This window comes from Arctopsyche grandis, chromosome 8, assembly GCF_051622035.1.
Source record: "Arctopsyche grandis isolate Sample6627 chromosome 8, ASM5162203v2, whole genome shotgun sequence".
Lineage (NCBI taxonomy): Eukaryota > Metazoa > Arthropoda > Insecta > Trichoptera > Hydropsychidae > Arctopsyche > Arctopsyche grandis.
Window position 1 is genome coordinate 24,098,336 of NC_135362.1, and position 26,895 is coordinate 24,125,230.

General features: G+C 35.8%; 4 protein-coding genes across 6 annotated transcripts; 1 reads left to right on the plus strand and 3 right to left on the minus strand.

Annotated features, from left to right (window-relative positions):
* Window positions 1-161: 161 nt before the first annotated feature.
* rod (kinetochore component rough deal) lies at window positions 162-6,285 on the plus strand. The gene is made up of 2 exons (XM_077436237.1): window positions 162-282; window positions 591-6,285. The coding sequence occupies exon 2, from the start codon at window positions 596-598 to the stop codon at window positions 6,194-6,196; it is 5,601 nt and encodes a 1,866-aa protein (XP_077292363.1). The 5' UTR covers window positions 162-282; window positions 591-595; the 3' UTR covers window positions 6,197-6,285.
* Window positions 6,286-6,735: 450 nt separating this feature from the next.
* Window positions 6,736-13,250, minus strand: Rift (Riboflavin transporter). Of its 3 annotated transcripts, none has more exons than XM_077435851.1 (4): window positions 13,104-13,250; window positions 10,083-11,295; window positions 7,990-9,115; window positions 6,736-7,605 (listed from the first exon to the last, which is right to left on the minus strand). In XM_077435851.1, the coding sequence occupies exons 2-3, from the start codon at window positions 11,226-11,228 to the stop codon at window positions 8,918-8,920; spliced, it is 1,344 nt and encodes a 447-aa protein (XP_077291977.1). In that variant the 5' UTR covers window positions 11,229-11,295; window positions 13,104-13,250; the 3' UTR covers window positions 6,736-7,605; window positions 7,990-8,917. The 3 variants fall into 3 exon arrangements, with proteins under 3 accessions (XP_077291977.1, XP_077291976.1, XP_077291978.1); XM_077435850.1 differs by having other exon boundaries at window positions 6,737-7,707; window positions 7,844-9,115; XM_077435852.1 differs by lacking the exons at window positions 6,736-7,605; window positions 7,990-9,115 and adding an exon at window positions 9,426-9,631 and having other exon boundaries at window positions 9,789-11,295; window positions 13,104-13,231.
* A 1,856-nt stretch (window positions 13,251-15,106) lies between these two features.
* LOC143915657 (E3 ubiquitin-protein ligase siah-1-like) lies at window positions 15,107-18,827 on the minus strand. Its single transcript, XM_077436372.1, has 4 exons — window positions 18,594-18,827; window positions 17,635-17,860; window positions 15,846-15,987; window positions 15,107-15,664 (listed from the first exon to the last, which is right to left on the minus strand). The coding sequence occupies exons 1-4, from the start codon at window positions 18,677-18,679 to the stop codon at window positions 15,201-15,203; spliced, it is 918 nt and encodes a 305-aa protein (XP_077292498.1). The 5' UTR covers window positions 18,680-18,827; the 3' UTR covers window positions 15,107-15,200.
* Window positions 18,828-19,807: 980 nt separating this feature from the next.
* Window positions 19,808-25,497, minus strand: LOC143915467 (E3 ubiquitin-protein ligase SIAH1B-like). The gene is made up of 4 exons (XM_077436138.1): window positions 25,320-25,497; window positions 22,521-22,731; window positions 22,309-22,450; window positions 19,808-21,102 (listed from the first exon to the last, which is right to left on the minus strand). Exons 1-4 carry the CDS (start codon window positions 25,412-25,414, stop codon window positions 20,645-20,647), a joined length of 906 nt encoding a protein of 301 aa, XP_077292264.1. The 5' UTR covers window positions 25,415-25,497; the 3' UTR covers window positions 19,808-20,644.
* Window positions 25,498-26,895: the final 1,398 nt, after the last annotated feature.

Sequence of the window (26,895 nt, forward strand, 5' to 3'; positions counted from 1 at the left end):
AACTGGTCAGTATAAAATAATAAAGTGTCAGTATAAAACAATAAACAGTCAGTATTAAATGCATTTTATTATAGATGCTAAAATCAATCAATGCTTGATTGATTTTATATTATAAATATGCAACTTGTTGAAATTTCAACAATGAACGGGACTATTTTTGGACTGGCAACACTGATCAATTCAAACGGCCGTCGTTGATACCGGTGCTGTCAAATATTCTTCGTATTCTGCTTCGTGCTGTCAAATATTCTTCGTTGATATTCAACGCTTTCAACCCATGAAGTAAGTCAATATAAATGTTTATATATTCTCAATATACATTACATGTAGTTTTTGTATAAAGGATATTTTAAGCCATTTTTTTAACCACTAAAACCGTTATTGTCACCAACGATGATGCAAAGAACAGCGTCTGATTCTACCATAGTATTAATTGTATCATATGAATATTAACAATCTAAGTATTTTGTATATTTAAAAAAAAATATTTGCCAAAATGAAAATTTTATATTATCAAGTGACATCTATCGAAATAAATTTTTATTATAAAATAAATACATTTTCATAATCCTTTAAAATTAACATTGCAGTTAAAATGGAGGGTTGGAATTTTCTTGATAAGCAGCAGCATGCCGACGAATATCGGCCGATTTTGTGCAGTAGCGAAATAAGCAGCAATTTCTCCATTACGGTGAGCGCCGTCTTTGAAAACCAATCAAAATGCACATCTCCGACTTCAATCAAATCCTGTATACAACTTCCACACATCTGCATATACTTTGGCGACGTTTTGCTGGTGCTCAACGGCGAAAAATGCGAATTGAAACTGTTCAAAGCTTTCCAAACGGACATAGAACATGTACTGATACTGAAGCAATCCAATATTACAATAGTAATCCTCGCCGACGGAAGAGTGCTGAGTTTAGATTTAAAATCTGGAGTACATTGCTTCATCAATGCCACTGTTCCTACTGGTAATACAGCTATTGCTTTCATGTATGAACAATGCGATAAAAGTATCATACTCGTAAATAAAAAGGGTATGTTGTATCAACATTTGCTTTTGTCTCCAGACGGAAAGCAATATAAGTTGAGTCAAATAAACCACGAGGAATTGAATGCCGAGTCTAAATTTTATATAGGATTAAGACTTGCAAACATGAAACCTTTATATAAGTCATCTTTGTGTTTGAACACGTCAATCAACGATACTGTTAATGTTTATTGTCCCATCACAAAACAGAATTACGCCATCGGAGATAGTGTCTTCAGTTTAACGCCGTTCGAAAATAGTAATAAAGTATTGTTCATGAGAGATAGTAGGCGCAAATTGTGCATTGGAAGTTGTTACGATTTGAGCGTAGAATTGAGCGTGGACGTTGGCGAAAATTGTTTTATAGTCGGCGGATTTGATGATTTTGCTCTGTATTCAGAATCTAAAGACGGACGGATCTATGTTTATCTGATACGAGAGAATTCGCCAATGTCGCAGTTGGAAATCCTCATATCGTTGAAGAACTATGAAGCCGCCGAACTGTTTGCAAAGACGCACGGGCTGTCGCCGACGGCCGTCATGGAAATCAAAGCCAAATGTTTAATGAACGATCTAAAGCAGACATATAATACGGAATCATTTAAAGAATTGAATAGTATATTATCGGCGTGTGAGAATGTTGAATTCGTAGTTGAATGTTGTATAGAAGGTGTCGAATCCAATGTAGAACTGTCGCCACTGCTTCGATTTGCTAAAAAGTTGCTTTTAAATATGGAAAATAGTCGGTTGAATACAAAAGTCGACGAATTGCTCTGGAAGGTGGAGACTTTTAATATGTTCGACGTCGACAAGGACAACTTGATAGATTGGAGAAGCTTCATAGCTTCGAAGCCGATGAACATATGTGAAAAGTTCTTGAACAACGACCTGCTAGATCATGCGGCCATAGTTTGGTTGAAATGTTACCGATTTGTATACAAGAACCTTCGAGTCGACGATGTCACCAGACTGCTGACGTGCATCAGCCTCGACACCAAGTTGAATTCGCTACTGAGATTCTTAGAATATTTCATACCGAGCGTGGTTAATGTAATACCGCATTGCGCCGATTGCATCATCAGCTGGGCCAAGGATCGGATATGCATTTTGGAAAACTCTCCACACTGGCCCGAAGTCGGCGTACAATTCGCCGAAAAGTTCGCACACTTGACCTTCACGGCCAAAGGATCGATAGACTTCATACCGCCGTCGGCCGACAATATATACTTCTTAATAAGCTGCATGAAAAAAATACAAACATTAAAGAAAGAATACAACATAATAGTATCATTGAAAGACTTCACCACACTGTCTGCGAATGAACTTGCAAAGTTGATTTTACGTAAAGCCTTCAATGAGGACCTTCAAACGCTCTTGCGCAACTTCCTCGGCACGTTTATGATTCACCACAACTTGAATCACGACGGAATCATCCGGGAGTACATAGAAGAGCTGCTCGACTTGTCGCCGACCATTGATGAAATCAAAATGCTAACATTGATAGACTCGATATACAACGCCGACGAAAAATACCAATGCGTTATACTGATATTGAAGTCGGCACAGGTTCCATGGAGTGAGACTGTGCGGAAGATGGCCGACGATGCCATCGCTTCACGTCACATCCTCGCTCCGCAGATCCACGCTGAGATACTACACGCCGACATACGATCCATCCTCGTCAAGTATGAATGCAACGAAATCGCATCGGAAGACTACGAATGTCTCATAAAGCTCATCATCAACACTGGACACCCAGAGATGATGTCCGACATTGAAAAAATCACCAACGTATACTTCTCTTTGAAAGAAGACGCTTATTTACTTTGCATCCAGCGGTACGTCGAACGCAGTGATATATTCGCAGCATTGAACATATACAAATCATCAAACGACGCTTTTAAGGAATTGTGCTACAACACTCTTCTGCTCGTCCTGGAAGATAAGTTGAGCAGCGATCACGATAAAACGTCTGAATGTAATTATATTGATTTTTTAAGGTGTATCCGTACTGATGATCACATTTTGGATTGTTTGAATAGAATATACGTGCTCAAGAATCGATTTCAATTACGCATCACCTTGAACGAGTATTGCGTTAAAGAATATCGAACGTATCATTTGAATCAATGGTGTAAGAATCGAAGTAAAGAGTCGAAGAATATCGTCGACATTCTATCAGAGACTATTGAAGTCGGTGCAAATTTATCCATTTCGAAATCTGACAGTATTTTAGTATTAATAGACGGAATTGAAGCTAAGTTGCTTCCGACTTTGGCCTCCATCGTGATGTCCGACAGATATTACTTCACCGATTGCGATGTAAATTCCGTGGATTTGATTTTTAAATTAATTTCACACGTCAATTTAGATGACGCTACAATATTGGATAATGGTTTGAATTGCATATTGAACATTTTGGCCGATTGTAGTGCTAAATGTATGTCGTACTGTGTCGAAGTGTGTGGATGGTTGACGTCCATATACTACGCTCATGACGTCACGAGGGAATTGTTGAGCTCTTGGAAACTCTCCGACTTCTACAATCCTCACATAGTTACGTCTGTCGTGCCGACTTGGAAGGAATTGTTTACTCGTAACGGAGCTGATGATTACAAACGTCGGCGTGTGAACGTTTGCATGTGTGCTGGAGGTCAAAGTTGCGACGGATCGACTTGTTTGAAAGCTTCTTTGAATAGATTCCAGATGCAACAGAACGATGTGAACTTCCTGCGGATTATAGGGCACCGTATGAGTCAATGTATGGCTGACGATTTGCAGATTCCGTCTTGGATGGTCGACGTTAACGAAGCTGCTGTGAAGACCCTCATTGTTAAGATGCTAGCGTCGGAAAAGTCCGATCATATGTTCATCGCCTGTTTGATGTTCTCGTTGTCGGATAGCAACGAGTGGTTGAACGATGTGTTGAAAGGCTATGGAAGTTCGCAGAAGAAGATCAATTTCGCTCATCATATTTTGAAATGTCGCGAGGTGTATCACCATACGAATATTCCGTATAAGCAAGCGTTCGAAGTTTACTCTCAGAGTAGTGTAGAGGCAAAGTTGGAGAGTTGTGGAATTGTGCTGAAGGAAAATCAAGACGGAATACAGAACGTTGTGTCGTTGTTAGAGTCGATTGTAAATTTGAAGTCGTTCGATGTAGAAGTCTTTCAAGAGTATTGCTCGACTGCTAATATAGACGTGGATCAAGCTCTGATGTGTTACCTGTTCCTTTTGTTGAAATCGTGGAACAACAACTATGAATTCACGCATTACAACTTCGGCAAATGTAAAATCGTCGCCGAGTTCGATAAACGTGTGACGATGCAAAAGTGCATGAACGTCGTCGACAGAATCAAATGCAAGAAAGACCTGGTGGAGAACTTGACGACGCTCTTCAAAAACGGCGAGATACACGTCTTGAACTTGATCACGGTGAATTTGAGCCTGTACTGTTACGAAGTGTATCTGTTCATTTTGGAGCTGCTGAAGAGTGTGACGGGTCAGGACGCGTTCTTCCGGGAGTATCTGCTGTTGAAGTTCTTGCAGACGTACCGTAGAATAAGCCGGCCGAAGCAGGGCGAGATAGACGAGTTCAGCATGAAGGAGACTTTCCCGAAGATCGGCTTCTATCGTTTGCCGTTCCAGTGTTTGATGTCGGCTAATTTTTGGAACAAGCTCAAACCAGAGGTGACTTTGGACACGTACAAACAATGGCTGCCGATAGCCGGTCTGTTACTGTTGGACGAAGACGTTCAAGTGAGCCGCGACATGATCTGCAGCAACGCTGTCAAGCAGAGCATGACCGTAGAAAAAACAATCAACGAAAACTCTAACATTAAGTGGAGTCTCCACATGAAAAACAATCGGTTGTTAAAAGAAGCTCACGAGTGCGTGCAGAACATAACCAATTTAGAATGGGCCGGGGCTTGTTTCTACTACGTCTTTCAAGGTTCTGCGTTCGGAGCCGACCAGGTAGCGGCAGCCGACGTCTGCTATCAATTCGCCGAACACTGGGCCAAGATCGAACCGAACAACAACGTCGTGCGCAAGATGCAAATGAAACACCTGCTCACATCGTCAGCGCACATCCTACATAAATACAATCTAGGCGAAGATAAACTCTTATCACTCTGCGACAGTCCGCACAGATTGATCGAAGCTTTGTACAATCACAGATCGATCCTGACCAGATACGAGTCCTCGGATATAAACAATGCCGTCAACGAAATAGCCGACAAGCACAACTTGAACGTAGCGCCAATACGAATGCAAATCTTGGAGCGGATCCTGAGCGTTCATGTCGACGGCTCAGACGGCTCCTTGCAGATCGAAGCGCTCATGAGAGCTTGCTACATATTGAAGGCGACAAACATAATGTCGACAGCTTTGTATTTATTCCGCATCGGTCTGAGTGCAAACGATTCCGTCGACAACTACAACGTGCCGATCAGAGCTTTGCAATGCTTGCTCAGTCTAGTCGACGGAGATCTGATTGAAAAAGTTTCGAATAATACAGCGAGAGACATTTGGTTCAAACTGTGGGAGTTGTATTTTATAAACGGACTGCATCTGATCGGTTTGGAATACTTGCTGCCGCTGTTCCACGAGAATAAGACGCAGGCCGTTCAGCAAATGTGGCACACGAAAGAACACAACAAGTTAACGGTGTCGTTGATAGTCAAGATGATGTTCGTTTACGATATACGAGTGAACGATACGGCTTTGGATGAGCTGTGTCGGAGTATACTCAAGTTTAATATGGTGCTCGACGTGAAGGACTTTCTGCTGTCTGCTCCGATTGTTTACAGTCCGAACTATATCGGCATGTGGGATCACGTTCTCGTGGCTCCGTTCAAAAGGTTGGACACGCCGCTGATTGGCCAGCAAAAGAGCGACTGCTACGAAGCCATCAAACTGATGCCGGCTTGTCCGGTATTGGCAAGTGTCGATCTCTCGTTGGTTTTGAACTCGTCCGTCCGACTTGGGGTCACCGAATTGGCCATGATGGTCCTGCCGCATCTGCCGAACGCCGATAGACCTAGAGCTAGAGCTAAAATTGGCAAGATGAAGAAGTCGACACTGCAAGAGATGAAGCTAATGAAGACTAAAGGGATTCTAACCACCGGTTTGGTGATTTCAATACTGAAGCAGGCCTCGTAAATATTCAAATCCAATCAATTTGATATGAACTGCTAGTCTCATTGGATAATGACGTGTCGGAGTGAGTCTAATTTACAATATAATTTCCAAACTGACACTGTCACTATTGGTTACAAATCTTGTGATAGTTAACAAGCAAATTCAAAATATGCTAAATTTTAAAGATTTATACGCACAGTATAAATAATTACATCTTAATTTTAAAATCATCATGATTACTCAACAGGGGGATAACGGAATAAAAATCAATTGTATATAATAAAATAAAAACATGATATTATTATTAACATTTTTATGTACGAAACAATATAACATAGCTATTATATAATAAATTTATTTAAAACTTTTCATGATTGTATAAATTAATAACAAAATATGCACCTATTGATCGGTCCACAAGTACATACATATCTAATAACAAGCATTCATTTCAAAACTAATAAGCGTCACACTTATTTATTATATGTATGATAAAATTTTGCATTATCTTTTTTTTTATTATATATTTAATTATATATAAAAATATTTTTTTAAAATTTCGTACGATTAATACTGAACTTGGTCTCAGTATATGTAAAATTTAGGTATTATTTTGTTCATTTCGTTGGTGATTCATCAATTCAACAAACAAACTATCATACAATGAATTAAAAACATATCACACTATAAATAAACACACTAAAAACAATGAATGTCTCATGGATTATCTCTACATGCTATTTTTAAACCAAAAAAAAAGCAACCATTATTACCAAACGAAAGATTAAAAATAACCTTAAATTAATATGGTAATGAGATTTATAAAACAGATATACCTGGCGTTGGCCAAGTGTATAAGACTTAATAATACACTTTCAATTTCATCTATGGTACATATGTACATACATATATACAGTCGAATTTTGTTATTACTCGGTAATAACAATTATAGGTTTAAAGATACTCTTACTTTAAACTAATAAATACTCACATTTGATAAACTTACGATAGCTGTGTAACGAGTATGATTTTGTCAATGTATATTGTCACAGTGAAATTATAACACCAGTAAAACTATAATTTCACTGACTTTTCAATGAAATCATAACCAATTACATTTTTATTAAGTAGAGTTCAGTGAAATCATTCAATTACATTTCACTAACCCCTATTAGTGAAATTATCATTTTTGATAGTTGGATGATAGTGCGTCGCCGATACGAATCGCGCCACCCCACGTCACAAACCCCGCTCCTCTTCCCCACTGTCCTCATGGTCCAATATCTGTTTCGATTTTGGCTTTTTTTGATGCCACATGTGTGGGACTGGATGCGGAAGCGAACACATCATAATATCTTAGCAGCCAACACTTATTTATTTAAGGTTAGGTTAGGTTTCCACATGCTGAATAGGGATGCGGTGCATCCGCTCTAAAATCGCCAGACAAATTGAACGACAGATTAACGGACGGCTGCTTAAAATGCAATTCTCGTCTTCTCGAATGATAGATTGCACATCAGATGACGGGTAACCTTTCGATGTACACAGATGCAATTATTAAAATTGAGTTGGATCTTTCAGGCGAGTTTAATAAAGCAAGATTCGATAAGTTCCGGATCTTGCCTTATTAAACTTGCCAGAAAGATCCAACTCAATTTTAATATTTACCATTTTAATAATTGCATCTGTGCAAATCGAAAGGTTACTCGTCATCTGATGTGCAATCTATCATGCGAGAAAACGAGAATTATGTTTAAAGCTGCCGTTCTATTAATCTGTCGTTCGTTTGTCTGGCGATTTTAGAGCGGATGCACCAAACCCGCTGAATAGTGCAACTGCCTGGTCGGCGTGGGAATAATTTGCTTCGACAGTAATGAAGATAAAAGAAGACACAGAGAGAACCCGAGACTATGAAGGTAGAGTCGAAAATGGCCAAGACAAATCTGCTTCCTCGAAGTAAAACATGAAAATGTGTTCGGGGTGGGGTTTAGTCGGCAAAAATCCGACACTATCCTCCAGTGTGGGCTGGAAGGTGTCCTTTGAAGATTCCCCACCTCCGACGATAAAAAAAAGGTTAGGTTAAGTTAAGTTAGGGTTGGTTTTATTTATTTAAGATTAGGGTGTTAGAGTTGTTAGTAAGTGGTGTAATTCGATTTACAAATACACTGACATTGACAAGTGAATTTGTAATTCTATTGTTATACCCGCACTCACTGCTTGAGCCAGTGAAATTATAACTTCAATGACAATTACAGTTTCACTGTAACATACACATACATGATATATTCAAATGTCTATTATCTTTCATAAATCGATTGTCAAAAGATAATATTTATGAATGACTTTTTCAATCAGATTTTTTTTGCATTTTTATATCAGAAAATTCGTATAACGAGTTATATAAAACTTAGGTCTAGTTCGTACTAAGCGAGTTCGACTGTATATATATATAAACAAATTAACGACAAATAATTCATAACAATGGCACTTTAGTCAAAATATCAAACTACACGCATCGGAAGACGTCCTCACAGTGAAATACTGATCTGTCTTAACACCTACTATTATTTAACAGTTTTTAGCTTATCACATCATATACATACATATACATCATATGGGAATGTGTATTGTGTGGTTAGAGTTTAAGTACATCGTAGTAATGGGTGCTACGAGAAACCGATCCACGACGATAGAGATCGATTCTTGAACTTACGCAGTTACTTGAAGTTACTCTGAGCAGGACTATTTGCAGGGTTCGCTCGCGACGAAGAGATCCGTGTAATTTACCAAGAAGAAAGACACTAGCGATCCGATGGCGGATCCCAGCTGCGATGCTGCACCGCAGTAGAACATCCACGATCCACCTTCGGATCGGAATATCGTAGATATGCACAGTTTGATGTAGCTGACCAGTCCCACGACGGCTATCCACACTATGACCTGAACACGAAAAATGCATAATGAGTCGATTACCATATCACGTGGAGGTTTAAGCTTGATAATGTGATACATATGTAGTTGTGGGCAATATTCGTTTCGAGTGTCCAACGCGTGTATGTTATCTGTGTTTCATTTGTATGAAGAGTATGTTAAGTGTTCAATTAAGCTCAACCTTCGACGTGATGACGATAAATATTTGACGTGTAAAGATATATATATTGTTATATCATATATAATAGATCGTCTCGAGTTATTCTGTGCCGCTCTTATATGATATCGTAGACAGTTTATTTTTGATTTTTTTTCTTTTCACGTTGAAATATTGCTGTATTTATTTTATTATAAACTGTTTTGAAGAAGCCTTAGGTATATGATACAACGAAAAAGCAATGAAAGCGTTAATTACACTGAACAACAAAAAAAATTAGTTTGACGCACTGAATTCGAATATGATAATGATTTTTGTTGGTTTTCTCTCGTTTAGGAGATATGAGCGTTTAAAAAAATGCGCAATTTCTACAGATTTTCGGCTTTTGCAGTCTTTAACTCAAAATCTGGTTTTGCTGTGGCAAAAGTGAGTATTGGAATTAATAGTCAGATGTTTTTCCTATTGGTTTTGATTTTTATTGGTTTAAAATACTTAAATCTGTAAAAATTGCGCATGTTTTTAAACGCTCTTATATCATAAAGGAGAAAAAACCATTGTCACATTCGAATTCAGTGGGCCTAACTAAGGAAAGACAGATTTGCCTCTGCTCCGGTATTTAAAAAACGTGTTTTGTTGCTCGGTGTTATTTCACTCGAGTTGCTGATTTTTAACACACATAGATTTCAATGTGTCAATGTTTATTAAGCTTTATATTCATGTTTTCAATTATATCTTTATATTTCATGTGATTGGGCTAAAATGTTTCAGCCGTACTTAGCTAGCGGTTACAATATTAAAATTTGGTTTGTCTATACTTACAATGATGACAATGCCTCCTACGGTGTCAACCAAAGGTGGTGTAGGGCTGAGGACACTCGTGGCCAAAACATAAGCTATAAACACCGAACACAACGAAGCCAAAATAGAAATCGACCTATTAGAAGTGTGCGGCAAGAACACGGCCAAGAAGCACGCAAACGGATTCGCCATGCTGCCGAGCGTCACAGCCAAGTGATAAGCCGTATTCCCATATGGCAGGCAAGAAAACGATTGTATGCTCGGAAACACTCCGTTGCCAAAAGCGCTAACCACCCCCATCAACAGCAGCAGATTAGTCGAACGGAGCAGAGACAAGCCTTTGCCGTGATCATTCGACACGACGGTGGAAATACTATGATTGTCCGAATACTTATCAGTGTCTTTAATATCTTCCAGATCGATATTGTGTTGCGGTTTCAAAGAATATTCCCTTCTTGTCGGATTCGCAATTGCATTGTTTGCTGAAATCCTTTCGTTTTTGCACGCTGTCAGATTGTTCAGTAAAGCGAAAGCTGTAAAACTCAATATCATGATTAGAGATATTATCAAGAAGAAGATTCGTGTGCTGAATGCTGGATCTTTGTATACAGGCTGACTGTTGGAGCATTCCGGATTGCCTCCTATACCTTGAGCTAGCGCTAAAATACTCGGAACGAAGCCGCTCAAGCCTTCTCCAATCAAATAGCTTATCAGATACATCTCTTTATAATATCTCATATAGGGGAAGAATAGAACGGAGCTGGTGCAGCCGACTATCGCCGTGAAGAATACAAGTATCAGAAATACAACGCTGCTCTCCTCTCCGTTTACTACTGTGACGTAGTTGTAGAAGAAAGACAGAAGGAGTGACGATACTATGCCTATGAACAGTATGGAATAGATCCAGTACGAGTCGTTCAAACGTTTCGAATAGAACTTTCTGAAGAGTGCGTACGAGATGGGTCCGAGGTTTGCGATCTGAACGGCTATGGACATGTACGAGGGTAGACTCCATGACTCGGGTGCGGATTTTACCAGGAGCGGCAGTTGGACGAACATTCCGTTCACTCCGACCCACGCCCCCATTCCGAAAAATATCGCCAAGAAGTCGACGACGAGCCATCGACCGGTCATGCAAGCTTTATACTGTTGAAACATTTCCTTCATTTTTTTTTGTTTGTTTTTTGTACGCTGTTTAACTTTTCACTTTTGTCCAAACAGGACAAACAGGAATCTGCAACATACAATAAAACAAATTAATTTAAAACGATTCAACTTGAAATTCAACACAATATCGGTTTGGGTCGATAGAATATTATGTAAATGTATGCGATAAAACGTGCACATTAAGATAAAGTCAGGGCTTTTCAATCTTTTAAATAATACTTCGCTTCGGCAACCCTATTTTTGATGTTCTAATTGAGTGTTGACAAATAAAGTGTGTACATAATTGCAGTATAAATTTCAGCAGATTATTTTTTTTTTTGTCTCGTCACTTATCTAATTAGACTTACCTTGGTGTGTTTCACAATTGTATAAAATTATTTTTGTGTAATTTTCCTTCCATTATAAACTCATTATGCATTTAATTATGAAACAAGACAAGCTTTTTTTTAAACTCAAATTTAAATCCAAAGTTTCGTTGTTGCAATAAAATGAATTACAAGTACATATAAAACTTAGGAAAAAAGTGGACTTTGCACTTGTAAGTATTTAAATATTTCTTGCGCAATTTTATAAATAAATAAGGAAAATTTCATGACTTATGTACATACATATTACAAATAAATTAAGAAAATTTGAGAAAAAACAAAATTCCGCAGTCATAATATCGACTTAACTAAAATTTAATTTATTTCAATTTTATTGTCTTGCAAATACATATTGCCTCGATTCGAATTTAATGGTCGTCAGTAAATTAATTTTCATGTAAAATTGATTATTATATTTATGTGTTATTACGCTTTCAATTTGCTACATAATAGACTCTGAAATTCAGATTAAATGGACACTTCCTGCAAATTAGGCCATTATTACAATATACCCAGTATAAAAAAATAAATAATTATAGGATCTAATAGTAATACGAAATATCGAATAAAGACTCCAACAGTATTATATTGTCGGATTATACGCATTCAAATATTTTGAATGGTATCAAAATGTTATCACAATTTGACAAATTGAATGTGCTGTAGTTCCAAAATGAGTAAAAACATGTTTTTTACCTTATTTTATTTGGAATAATTACATACAAGGAAACATCTCACAAAAAATATATTTGTATTTTGTATAATATATGGAAGTATTTGGAGACATCAAATATCAAGAATTCAAAAAAAAAATAACCCCATTAAAACATGACGTATATATTTTATACAGTAAATATTGATTTTGAAATGACTGATTTTTAACAACTGGTGATTATATGAGGAATATTTCGTGTAGTATTTTTTTCTCAAACATTTATTTTGTTTTCCGATATATTTGAGGATCAGGTTATTTCTGCACATCGGCAGTTAAAAATGTTTGCATATATATTTGCGCATAAAATTATCTGAAAAAAATCAACTTTTTTTAGCTTTTACTCGCTTGAGCAACGCTGGGCAATTTAGCTAGTTTCGATATACTTATTAAACAAAATCATTCATGAGAGAAAATTTAAAATAAATGAATCAAGAAGTTAATAACAAAAATTTTATTCAAATTACGTAATCGAATGAAAAAGCAAAACATTAAAAAACAAATGAAAGTATTTACGAGCAATAATTTATGTTCGCTATGAGGAACAATTATTTCACGAGAACAAAAGTGTTTACATCACTTCAAAAAGTGACGATAAAATAATAAAATCGCGACGCGGCAACACCGGTCAATGAATCGAACCAATTTATTCAGCGATTGTTCGCCCGGTGATGGATGTCAATTTATATTTAATACGATAATTTAAAGCAATTGTAGAGACGACGTCGATGGTATCTGACGAGGAATATAATCGAAACGCTGAATGCAGTTGTATAGGAATCGTTTAATATAACTCACACGTTGCGATCCCAGGGAATGGGACGATCGAGTTCAGTGACGAAAGTGGTGGAAACATGCAAAGTGGAACGCGGAAAGAGAGCGCTCTGCTCAGCACGACTGTCATCTGTCACAGACCGATCCAAACAGCTGAAAATACGTCATCGTAACTACGCTTGGCCTCGACACGTCAAACTATTGCCATTGCAACTTGTGACTTATCAATAAAGGGCGGATAGGGACAAAACGGGTCTACCTTACGGGCCCGAATGTGAAACGCCCGAAAACGCAAATATCGGAAGGCAAAGATCGTATTCTGCGCGCGTACATTAATGAGGGAGGAAAAGCCTGTTCCTCTTGTTCCTGTTGTATCCTGCTCGCGCAAATTAAGTGAGTATGTACCGTTTACCATGCACCCTTTTTTTATCTTTCGACTTAAGATCTTTCGATTTTCGATCTTTGCCTTCCGATATTTGCGTTTTCGGGCGTTTGACATTCAGGCCCGTGAGGTAGACCCGGACAAAACATACTCGCAAAATATAAATAAATGATCTTACCTTCTTTATTTTGATAATGTAAATAAATAATCTTGGTTGATAATGTAAATAAATGAGAAATCGTGTGTGAAAGATTCGAAAAACAAAGGATGTCAGGCTCAATTGACTGACGAAGCTAGACTGATTTATAGATTTGATGAATGTATTGTATTTGTGTATTAAAAGTATATATGTACCTATAAAAGCCGTTTTGCACGTAGTCGGATAACAAACCATTGATGTTATCTCAAACTTCTACTTTTCATCCTTTTACTATATATTTTATATAATTATATCTTAATTTACGAAATGTTGGCGACACCCATCACATCGCGTCAAATTTTCGCATGCGCCCTTTGGGGGTTTGGCGCCTGGGTGTTCTGTACCAGAGATATGTAATAAGAATAGAGGGGCCCATACAAATAAATTTTACGTGATACGTCTCTATAAATACGCTACATCGCACGGAATACAATCGGATCAATTTACTTATAAAAATGTATCCCATGTTGTTTATTGTGTGTTTTTGAATGTATTGTGCAATTTTTACCGATGCTTACCCATCTTGCGAGTAATATAAACAAACAGAGAAGTTTCTATCGGACATACGTCGAGCACCAAGCGTCAAATGCGACTGATGCTAAAATTATTTAGATCTGTCCGTGGATAGAATGTCACTTGTCAACAATATAACACCTAAAGCCACTTCTACTTATATTAAATTTCTCTGTTTTGCACCGTCAAATTATCCTTTAGAGCGGTCCTGGTTTTTCATGACTTCCTCCCACCCATTCAAACATCAATCGTGCATTAAAACCACTCCGTCGTTTCACACTGTCGCTCCGCATAGAATAATATGATAAAAGTAAAAACAGTTACTGGTGACTACTTGGTAAAGTATTCCATTCCGATGAGGGTGGTTGGCATGATGCCTTGCTGCAAAACTTTCAATAAAATAGCCATAGGAACGTTTGAAATCCAAATGTGATTCATCGACGATCATTACAGCTTTGCATTGTGACGTTATGGTATGGAATTGCGTCAGGAGATGTGATTAGATCTCGTTTATTCGAAGATACCGATAATGAATAATGTTAAATTATTATATGAATTGATTTTGGAAATGTTAAGATTTAAGCACTACAGACCTTTCACTGTGGGGTCGTCTCAAAGGGGTAATTTTGGTAAAATAGTATAGACATTATTTTAAAATTATAAGATATATGAGGTAACTCATTGCTTCATTATTTGACAATCAGATGCGCTGGGGCTCAATTAGGACTTGTTTAAAGATGGAACCAGACCAGATAATTTTGTTGACTTGCTACTACTATTCTTGGGATTGTGAAGTAAAAAAAAAATAGTCGCCATTTGCCCCACCGATTTATTATTTCTGCATTATGTTCTTTTAACGTGGATAGAAAAAATAAATTGTTATACATATAAAAAAAACAACAATTAAAATCTTTTCAATGTATTTATTGAGCGTCATATTGATTGATATAAAATTACAATTAGTTTTTTAAAATTATTTACAAATTATTATATTATCACATTTTTTTAGACTTGAATTATAAAATATTTATCGACTTCCTAGTGCATGTTCGAGTAGATCCATCTCCAACATTCGAAATTTAAATTTCAATTCATCGAATATGTTTAAATGATTCGTAATTGTATCCAAATGCAAAGCAGCACAATGTCCCGCGTCCATTTCTTTTTCAGCATTTCTTGTTAAGGGAATGCACTTTTCTCTGAGGAGAGCCTTTCTACCGACTTCTTCCCTGTTGGAAATTTCAATTTCATAGCACCAATCCATTGACATCCTATCCGGCCCCACACATTGAATCGCCCAACTGATCCTTCTCAGTATTGGACTAACTTTCAAATGGAAAAGAAATATTAAAGTTTTGTATGTGAAAAGGCTCATCATTTTCAATTCTTTGGTTACGTTGAATCTCCTCAATGGTATGAGTCTATCAACACTGACCTTCATGTAATTAGAATGTCTGGCTTCAAAATGTTGCAGAAAATTTTCCAAGCTACCTAAAATAGTGTTCGATATTTTTATTTAGATGTTAAATATACTGAATATTTGTATATTGAATAAGAACGAGCCAGTTGATAAGAATTCCATTGTTGAATAAACAATGGAAGTAACTACAACAATTCAATTATCTATACATTGTGGGATATATAACATGATAAAAGAGAGTATCTTATATACCTATCCAACCGCATTCGCTGTCGTATTTGTATCTCAGCATGGGACATGTATATAGTTTGTATTTACAAGAATCTACATGTGCGCTGATTTTGACGGGAAATGTTATTAGTGGACATCCAAGGTTTGGACACGACTCGAGAAACTAAAAAGATATTTTTTAAATCATATATAAATATATATATATATATATATATATATATATATATATATATATATATATATATATATATATATATATATATATATATATATATATATATATATATATATATATTTGAGAGCTATTGAGTCTTTTATATGGTAAATGGGTTACTTCTCAAATGTGAATCTCCAACAGCACGAAAATCGCTCGCGCGGATTTCCTGTCGCACAGGAAAGTTGCCATACAGAAAACTGCTCAAATATGTTATGTTACTGCTACACATGTGTTAGCGATTCACATCTGAGAAGTAATCACCGAACCCTTTTATATATATATATATATATATATATATATATATATATATATATATATATATATATATATATATACATACATGAGTACCTTATAATTGATGTCATGGTTAGATAGGTAGAAATATAAAACTTAATCTATTGATACTTCGTATGTAGATAAAGGTTTTTCTTTTATAGGCACTAAAGAAAAACTCAACTGAGCAACAGTAACACCTTTTGTTTAAAATGGGAATTAAAAAAAATATTTAAACTTTTAAAAATCTTTAATTTAAAAATCCGGACATTTCCTATAAAGAATTAAAGCTCTTTAATGATCTTTCTTATGAACACCTCAATATAAGCCAAAAAACTTTACTTCTCAGGATAATAGAAGTTACAAATATTATTAAGAAAAGTAATTAAATAATTGTTATTATTAAGAAAAGTAATTAAGTAACTGTTTGTTTTGAATCTTGAGTGTAGTGCTAATTATTTTATTTTCAACTTGTTTATTTTGAATGGCTTGGAAATGTTTGGTTTGGTTTGGTGTTTGAAAATAGGTATGTACCAGCGGTGGCTCGTGAGAATTCATAGAGATTAATCGGGCAAAGATAGCTGCATATGTACTCTAATGGGAGGTCTGCAGCCCTACGGATATGGACGGCAAAAATAGCATATATTTTTACTATTCTGGGAGGGCTGCAGGCCCGCAGCCCATATAGACGAGCCGCCTCTGGTATGTACATATGTATGTACATATATAAGGTAGAAGATTTGGACATCATTTGAATTGACAAATTAATAGTAAAATTAAATATACATGCCTAGATAATTCTCTGAGAATTATCAAATAAAAAACTAAGCGTGTAAAGCTACATTCATAAAAGATTGGCAGCACTGGAAAGTCGCGTGTGAGTCATTCAACTGATTCAACTGATTGAAAAATTCCTATTTCCACTTATTGTAATATAATATGCACTTTTGATGATGGAAATAAAGAGTATTGTCCTTATAAAAGTATCAAAAGAGTATTTAAACAAGATTTAGCGGTTTGAAAATATGCCAAAATGTTTATTTATAAATATTTAAATTCTACCGGTTTTTGCAATACGGCAGTGAGTTTTCCGTCTATATTGCGTGGAAATTCTAATTTGAATTTAATTATGCACATACATTCGATGGCTTAATTTAAATAGGTACGTTCTTAAACATGTTCTAAAAGTTCACACGGATAGATTCACAGACCATATATTGTCGAACAAATTCCTCTTTAGTTAATATTAAAAATTATATCGTTAGTAAATATATAAATACAAATAACATGTAGTTTAATTTAAAATAATGATGTAGTCACCTTTGAAGCGAGAGCTTCTATTACATAGTTTCTTCTCTTCCACACGAGTTTGTCGCAGCGTGGACATGGAACTATCATCCCACCTTTAGTGCATATGTGGCAAATATTGTGACCATTGTCACACATAAGGATAATTGAAATCATCATTTTGGAGCAGCCATCGCATTTCAATATTTCGTATAATTCTTCTGTAGCGCCTGCTAATTCCTGTTCATTTTCAGACGGTCTGAAAATATATATATTATATCACGTTTTAAAATTGTATTATATGTACATATAAAGGTCTGTTCATACATATCCAGCACGACCCGAATCCTGCAAGTATCCTGCAAGTGTCCTGCAAGTACGGACAGTATTCTTTAGTACATTCTATATGGACGCGCATGAATGCGTAAATGCGCATGCGCGAATGGAGTATGAATACGTCCATAAAATGTACCAAAGAATACTATCCGCACTTGCAGGACACCTGCAGGATACGAGTCGTGCTGGATAGGTATGAACAGACCTTAATACATACACGGATAAGTTAATGTCCATTTTAATAACTTCAAAAAGTTTTTTTTTAAATTATTTTTGCAATTATAAATCTGTTTACATAAAAATAAAATGTAACATAATATGTACTTCAGCAGCATGCTTTTTTATTATTATGTGTTTTAAGGTAAATCTTTTAACACAGCTTTTTTGTTGATATACAATAAATTACAGCTTTAAATGATTTTGCTTTGAGGGAACCAGTTATTTTTTAACAATTGTAGAGAAATATTTGTCACAATTGTAACATTTGAATGTATTTGTGCAATGTTGAAGCACTTCAAAGAAACTGTAATTATAATTTGTAACAATACAAATGTGATTAAATATTGAAAATATGTATGTAATTGCTGTTTTACTATAATTATCTAACTTTTTTCTAAAGAAAAATTGTCGAAATACATGTAAAATTGAATACATACCCGCCACCCACCACTTGAGCAGTACTTGGTCTTTCAGGCGCCCTAGGAAGTAAGGGCGAAAGTCGAGAATTCCATGATTGTGACATGACTTATGTGTTTTTATAAAAAAAGTTGTATGTAAGTATATACTGTGTCAAAATATAAATTAAATAATTTAGAATAAACTCTAGATTATCAGTCACTACTCGAACAAATATGAAATTATAATAAACGACCGAAACCGAGTGTTATATTTGACACAATAAATTTAAACTCAATTAACATGCGTCGAAATGTTCAAGTGATTTATTATTTACAATATTTATTAAAATCTATTTTGCTGCATTGAATTAATGACAATTGCATACATACGAATTTTAAATTATTTAAATTTTTGTTTTGGGAGTGTAAATAAGGTAAAATAATATAACTTTTTTAAGAATATCTGACAATGATTTTTTGTCATCATGGCATCAATTACATTTTATGTACAGGTCTGTAACTAAGAGTTGGCGCGTTCTCGTACTCACAAAGCGCGCGAAAGGGACGGAGCGTCTTTTTATTACATATTACAAGCCTCTTCTACATATACCTACCTTCGCTCGTTCGTCTGACAACTTTTGGATTTGATATCCTACATTCTTTTGATCGTTTTGAAACTTTGCCATTTTGTGCGGTTTGGTCATTATTGAATGCAGTGTGACAGTATACTATATACCTATTCACCGACACAACACGAGCGCTGATAATGAAAGCTGTTTAATTACACACATTAAATAATTTATTTAATTGACACCAAATTTTTTTTTTGCTGTGGATGGCTTAAAAGTTACTAGGTGTAAACTAATGGAGAAAATGTAGGTAGAAAATTTTAATTAAATTTAAAATATACGATAAATAATATATAATATTATATATAACTTTTTGGCTTGAGTCGGAGTCGGAGTTGAAGTCGAAGTCGTGAAAAATTCGCGGGACTCCGACTCAAATTTCACATTTAAATCATTTATATTTTTTACATAAAAATGTGTATTACTGTAAGAATGTTGAATTACTAATAGAGTGATTCACCAATACCCAAGATACGGAGATCTGAGAGAGCGTTTCTACCTTTTTCTCATGTTTAGGTCGAAATGAAGAGAGGCCTGATATTTTAAAAACTCATTACGCTTAATACGTACATTTTATTGGTTTCATGTATTTATCTATTTATAAATAAAAAATTCGAAATATTTAAAGTGAAAAAGTTTAATAAAAAAATAATGATGTACATACAATAGCTCACTATACATACATATGTGTAGCACTCTGCACTAGTACTCATTAGTGATATTCAAAAATTAACCAAATGGTATATGTATATAGACATTAAAAAATATTCACATTTATAAAATTGGAATTAGAGTCGTGTTTTTTTAACGACTTCATAACTCTGATAAAATAAACCTTTATTCAAAATATTATCAATTAATATTAATAATAAGACAATTTTTTTTATTGTGGAACGAATTGCTTTAATTAATCTGAAGTATTATTTATTGTTTGAAATTTCATTAAAAATTCATATTGAATAATAATTTTTCAATTAAAATTATTTACTTAAAATAATAAGTAAAAGTGAATGAAGTATGTCCACAATTTGTGGTGTAATTTTTCTAAAATTCTAAATTTACAATGATTTATAAAACTTTATAAATGGTGCTATTTTGAATAATTTAAATGTTTCTTCAACAATTTTATGTAAGTTTAAGTGCAGAATTGCACGACGCGATAAGACAACTTTAGATAATTTTAGTTCTGAAACACTTTGTATTAAATTTTTCAATCCATATGTACTCAAAACAGGCAAATTCAACTCACCCCTATAGGCTTAGGTCAGTGGCGTGCGGTGAAATTATATCTGCTTTTGTCTCACTACTCGCGCACACGTAAGTAAGGCTGTGCGACAAAAACAGGGAGAATTTCACGGCACGTCATCGGCTTAAGTTAAGAATTATAATATAACAATCTCAAATATTTGAAATCATATAATATTTTTTCATTACAAATTGGGGGAGTTTTATTGTCATTATTTAATAAGCAACCGTAGTTCTTTCAATTCTTTCCCTCATGTAAAATTTAAAAGTGAAATCTCCATTAGCGTTTAGATAGCTCCTCATGACTTGTAACGGAATTACAGCACACTGTCCAGAACCGATGGCCTCGTCTGCGCTAGCTCTGTAAGGCAGGCAACTATTGAGGAAAGTGATCTTCCTGCGAAGGTTGGACGAGTTGTAAATGACGATCTCGTAGTTCCAATCTTCGGCTTTCTCCTCGCTGCCAACGTACTGTATGGCCCAACCGACAATTTTGGAGACCACGTCAATTTTAATGTGGTACAAGAAGTACAGGTTGCTGTAGATAAACAGCTGCATGTTGCGGTCATTCAAATTGAGGTTCAAATTTTTAAAAGTGACCTGCGAGCCAGGGGTCAGCACTATGTTGCTCGGGTGGTTCCTTTCGAAGTGGTCCAAAAGAACTGATATGTTACCTGGAATGTGATGTTTAAGCAGATCACGAATTGTGCATTTGAATATAATAACTAAAGCCCAGACCCAGAGGGTGCCGCGTATTGTTCAAATGTAAATGCATTGTTAAAGGTTTGTCGAACCTTTTTTACAAAGGATTTACAACAATGGAACAATGAGCGGCACCTTGGCTATCCTACCTCTAATAATAATACTGTTCGACAAATGATGACTTTTTTTTGGTTCAGAGACGAGATATGACTTTTCTTATAGATCTATGCCCAGTGAACACGAATCTGGTAATAAAAAATGTTGATTGGCTCGAAATTCGGAGATATACATATGTGTTTCTTAAATCGCACGATTTTTCTATATCTTGGTGTTGTTCGGTCGATGTCTCAAAATCTGTCCATTTCCTGTTCAAAATGAATATTGGAATCTATAGTTGGGCATTTTATCTTTCATTTGTAGTGCTTTTCAGATTTCAAATCTCTTTAAGTAGTCGTCCAGTTCAAATCAAAAGTCAAAAGTACGTATTTACACTTAGGATTTTTTCCCACTGTTAATACTATTTTATATTGAGTATTTTCTATTGAAACACGTTTATTGGGATGGTGTTCTGCCCACAATTTTTTTTTGTTTTCGTTTAAAAGGGTCAAATGGAAGTGTGCTGAATTTTAAATCGGTAAAATTGCGAGGAAATGGACAAATTTTGAGACATCGTCCGAACAACATCAAGATATAGAAAAATCGCGTGATTTGAAAAAACACATATATCTCCGAATCTCGAGCCAATCAACATTTTTATTACCAGATTCGTGTTTACTGGGCATAGATCTATAAGAAAAGTCATATCTCGTCTCTGAACCATTTTTCGTGTCGAACAGTGTACTTAGACTTCGGCTAATGCCAGTTGCTTTTAACACAAAAAGAGTCAGTTTTTTTAGAAAAAACATGCTTTTTTCCTCTCTTGCTTTGAACACTAATGGAACGGTCAATTGCTATTTGCAAAAGCAACTACGACTAGCCGCCCTTTAATAATAATAAATATACAGGCCCGTCCCAAGGGGATCGGCCGCCCACGTACAAAAATGTTTTAGAACCCCCCGTCTCCATTCTTAAATAGCATTTTCTCCTATAACATCTTATTGAAATGATTTCAAGCAAAATTAATTATAAATAAAAATTGAAAGCATAAATAAAATTATAATAAATTATTATTAAAATACCTTTCCACGAACAGCCCATAGAATACTTTTGCATGGGACAGATATACTGTTGGTATTGGCAATATCCCACATGCTTCGAAATTTTTTCTCGCGAAGTAACCAACTCACAACCGTAGCTCTTGTTTAAACATGGTACTACAGTCTGAAAAAAATGAAACTCTCTTAAAACATCAAATTTAAGCAGTTGAAATGTGAAATTCAAGAATAGTTACCGTTGCTGAAATCTTCTCCAACGCGAAATTCCGTTGAGAGGAAAATGGAGCATTACACAGTGGACAATTGATATTGGTTCTGGTACATTTGCAAGTGTTGCAAATATTGTGTCCAGTGGTGCACATGTAGATGGGCAACTGCATTACTTCATAGCACACAGGACATTTGAGCATTTCGTAAACTTCATTAGAAAACTTGGGTAAATTTTGTCTGAAATCGTTAATAACATGTATTCATTTGAGAACATTATGGTTTAAATCTTTTAGTAGATACGTAATCGGTATCTGGATTTTTGTTAATGAGATACAAGCACAACAAACCTGTCACCAGCAAACAATACTATTTGTAATGCCAGTGAGACTTTCTGGCTAGCAAATGTGATGAGGAGGCCTGATATCTGCTATTTTAACCGCTGAACAATAATTTGTAGGTAAAGCTTAAAGTATTTTAATTTCCCAACTTGGTTGTTAATGAATCAGTTTAAAATACAGTGATTCCCTATATATCTTAATTTAAAATCTATAAAATCTAGCATGGTGGCAACTACTTTACTTTCTTCCCGCCCGTCATATTAAATAGTCGTGTTTCCAACAATACCGTAATTTCAATCCAACCATCCCCCAGAGTCTTTAGGCCTTAATTTAGCAGTTTTATCTCTTTATGACTTTGTATGCAGTTTGATAATATTATAATTGTTCCATATCGAAATACCAAATACCAATATTAGATAACTTAAATTTTAATGAAATGTGTTTAAGATATACATACATACATAATTATAATGTCCATAAAGGTGGGGTGAAAATATGTAGTTTACTACAAAGGATAGCCACAAAGCCACAAAGCTATTTTTTAAAGGTAAATAATGTCACCCAGATGAGATCAGCAAGTTATCGAACATATTTTTATAATTTTCCTTAGCATATTCAAAGTTTCACTCGAATGTTATCTTTTGACTATTAGATAATTTTAGGTTGGCGAACATACACTTTTTACAAACCTCTTCTTAGTTCAGAAACGATTTTTCCTTCTAAAAGACCCTCAGAAAAAAATCGTATGACGCCGAATGATAGTTATGGGCCATAACTATCATTCGGCGTCATAACTTATGGCACTCGGAAATAAAGATGCAACTAAACCGAAAAGAATACGCTGACGATTTAGTGTTTTTCACTAGATATATACATATGTACATACATACATAAAAATCGCCAGACAAATTGAACGACAGATTAACGGACGGCTGCTTTAAATGCAATTCTCATCTTCTCGAATAATAATAATTGCATCTGTGCACATCGAAAGGTTACTCGTCATCTGATGTGCAATCTATCATGCGAGAAAACGAGAATTATGTTTAAAGCTGCCGTTCTGTTAATCTGGCGATTTTAGAGCGGATGCACCAAACCCAAAATTTATATATTTTCTTTACATTTTGATATTTAACAAATACACAGGATATTAAATTGAAATGATCGAAATCATTAAAAGGTTCATATTAATCCCTAGACAAATTTATACCAGTTTCTATTACGAGGAATACAAATGATTTAATGACTAGTCTTCGGCGTTGGTTGGGTGCTTGACAAATAACAATAGACCGCTCAATTTACATACAAATCAAGAGAGCAAATTATCCGGATAACAAACACAAATTTACAATTTTTCTGCTTTGAAATGCATACCATAATTAATAAAAAAAAGTTTTTTAAAAACATATCTCTTCTATAATTTGTATATAAAATTATTATTTTGAATAAAAACAATAATTTTATTTTACTACCGCCATCTATGTTTAAAACTAATAAACAAACGATGGATAAACGTCAACGACTATCTCGCCGGGCAGATATCAAACGCGTCTTACACGATATTTTTGCACCATCGTAATGGTGGAGGATCCATTTACTTATATTGATGACCAAAATGAGCAATATGGCAAAGTATGAAATCGATCGGATAAGAGGCAAACTTTTTCCTGAATTGTAATCGTAAGTGAAACGTAAAGGAGGTATGTAAAAAAGCATGGTTAACAATAACGAACCATTTTTGGAACACATAGAGATGAACGGCACGGCACGCGGTCTTGGCTTCAAGAGAGGACGTTCCCAGTTCATTGTTAATTCGTACGATCTTTATTTTTCGGTTAATTCATACGATCTTTCTTATTATTTCGACATGTTTCTCCTACATTTCTTCCAATATGGGATTTGGCGCTACCGATCACTGTCAAGCTTATATCAATACAAGAACAAAATATCACCGAAAATCAAAATATCACATGAATATGTACAAGACGTGCTGAATCTAAAAAAACCATGTGTCACGTGCCTTTCTGTCTGACTGATTTCTTCCTTAATCACAAATGCTTTAGATGAGGGGGGGGGGAGATGCTACAAATTTCCGGGGCCCTGTCCGAAATGGTAAGCCACTTGAGAGAATTCATTGTCCAGCGGTGACAAATTCATCGACAAAATTCATAAAAACAGCTATTTTTAATTTTTATACAAAATTCGAGTATTTACTAAGAACACAATATTTATTTTTATTTTTAATAATTTTTTTGTTACTAAATTAAATTTTTCCCTGAGCTCAAACTTTCTCTCGGTGATTTATAACAGCCATGTGCGTCATCAAACACATATTGAGCTGTTTCTTTTACAAATTAATCAATGCAGATAAACGAAAAAAAACTCTCTTTCTTATCGCACTTGCATTCGTCTTAATGTATGTACTCGGTGATGTTCATGTTTATCGCTAAAATATTTGCAACTCGATCATTTCAAATATGTACATACCTGTTTTGTGAGGTCGAAGGGTGCTGATGCTGAAAATTTGGCCAGTTTGGCCTCCTTGCAATCTGGTTTTTTGACGAGATTGGATTGCTGGCCATTTTGATAGGTCTGTTCGAATTTAATGTTGGATTTATAGCGATGATATGTGCAAGCAACGACGCTTCCCATCGAATTGTCGACGGCGACTGTTGTAAACGGATCACTGGTTGCGATTCGTCATCGAAAACGATAAGTTTCTGCAATTCAATACACATATTAAATTTGTGCGCTTGAAAGCAAAACTATTGACTAGTCGAATTAAAATGCTTATAATACATAAATGACAATTGATACTATCAGTTAGTATGTAGTGAACAGCACCATCGAGGGTACAATAGTCACTCATTAATGTCACAAAAGTCACAAATATTTTGAGTCAAAGTTAAGGTGACCATTTTTTCAAATTCAAAATCAGGAAATTTTTCCAAAAAATATTTCTTCTAAAAACGTTACGAACATTAGAGAATCATGGACGCATTTAATACATTTACTTGAATTCTCTTAAAACATTTAGATTACCTAAACACAATCTGCTTTAGGTCATCGACATTAGAGCGTTTTTAATTAATATTATGTATTGAATGTATTATGAGCATTTATAAGAATTGTAAATAGGTTTTTGAGTTTTTTTTCCTATTATGCTGTACATTAACATTAGAATAATATTGTGGCGGCTCGCTATACGACATGGTCGAGTTTGGTCACCTTCCTGCGAGTGGGGACCAACTCGGCTGTGTTCAGAGTAGCAACCACTCTGCCTTCAGCTGTAATAAATAAAGCACGCGCATCAACATGCCAGTCGTCTCATTCGTTCATCCCCCATAACTGGTGACCCCGATATCGAGCCACGCAGCCTCGATTAATTCAGCATGCCGCTCATCCCAGCCTCGCTGAGCCAGACGGGAAAGCTACCCACTGCCATCGACACAGCACGCTGCGCTGGTGACAATAACCGAGCAGACAATGGCTACCAACCTACCGACTAGAGTCCAGCCACAACGTCAATGACAGGTGCTTAATAAAATGAGGGAGCGAGTAGACGGCGATCTTGACAGCTGGAGGCAGAGTCATGCACTATCCAGTACACATAGAACGGCCATCCAGCACCACAACATTCATCACACGACACACACCACCTCAGCACCATCATCATCATCAAGGCCCCGTCCGTCCCCACGAGCGTCGTTACGCCGAGACGGGCGGCAGTTGCCTCACCTCCACGAGCCACAACGACCCAAGGTCCAGCTCGGAGTACCATCATCAACCATATCGATGCCCCTGCCACCCCCGCCGCCCCACCAACCGACAGCCAAACGAGGCTCGGACGAGCGGCGCCAGCGCAGCATCACATCGCCACGACCACCGGACGACCCACCGTCCTGCTCGCGACGTCACCGCCCTCGAATGTACCGACCATCCAGGGCGGTACACCAACACAACGGATGACCCCCGTCAACAAATTTTTCTCTCCCCACTTAATATATATATATATATTTCTCTTTCTCTGATTATATCATTGTATATATTATATCGCTGATGC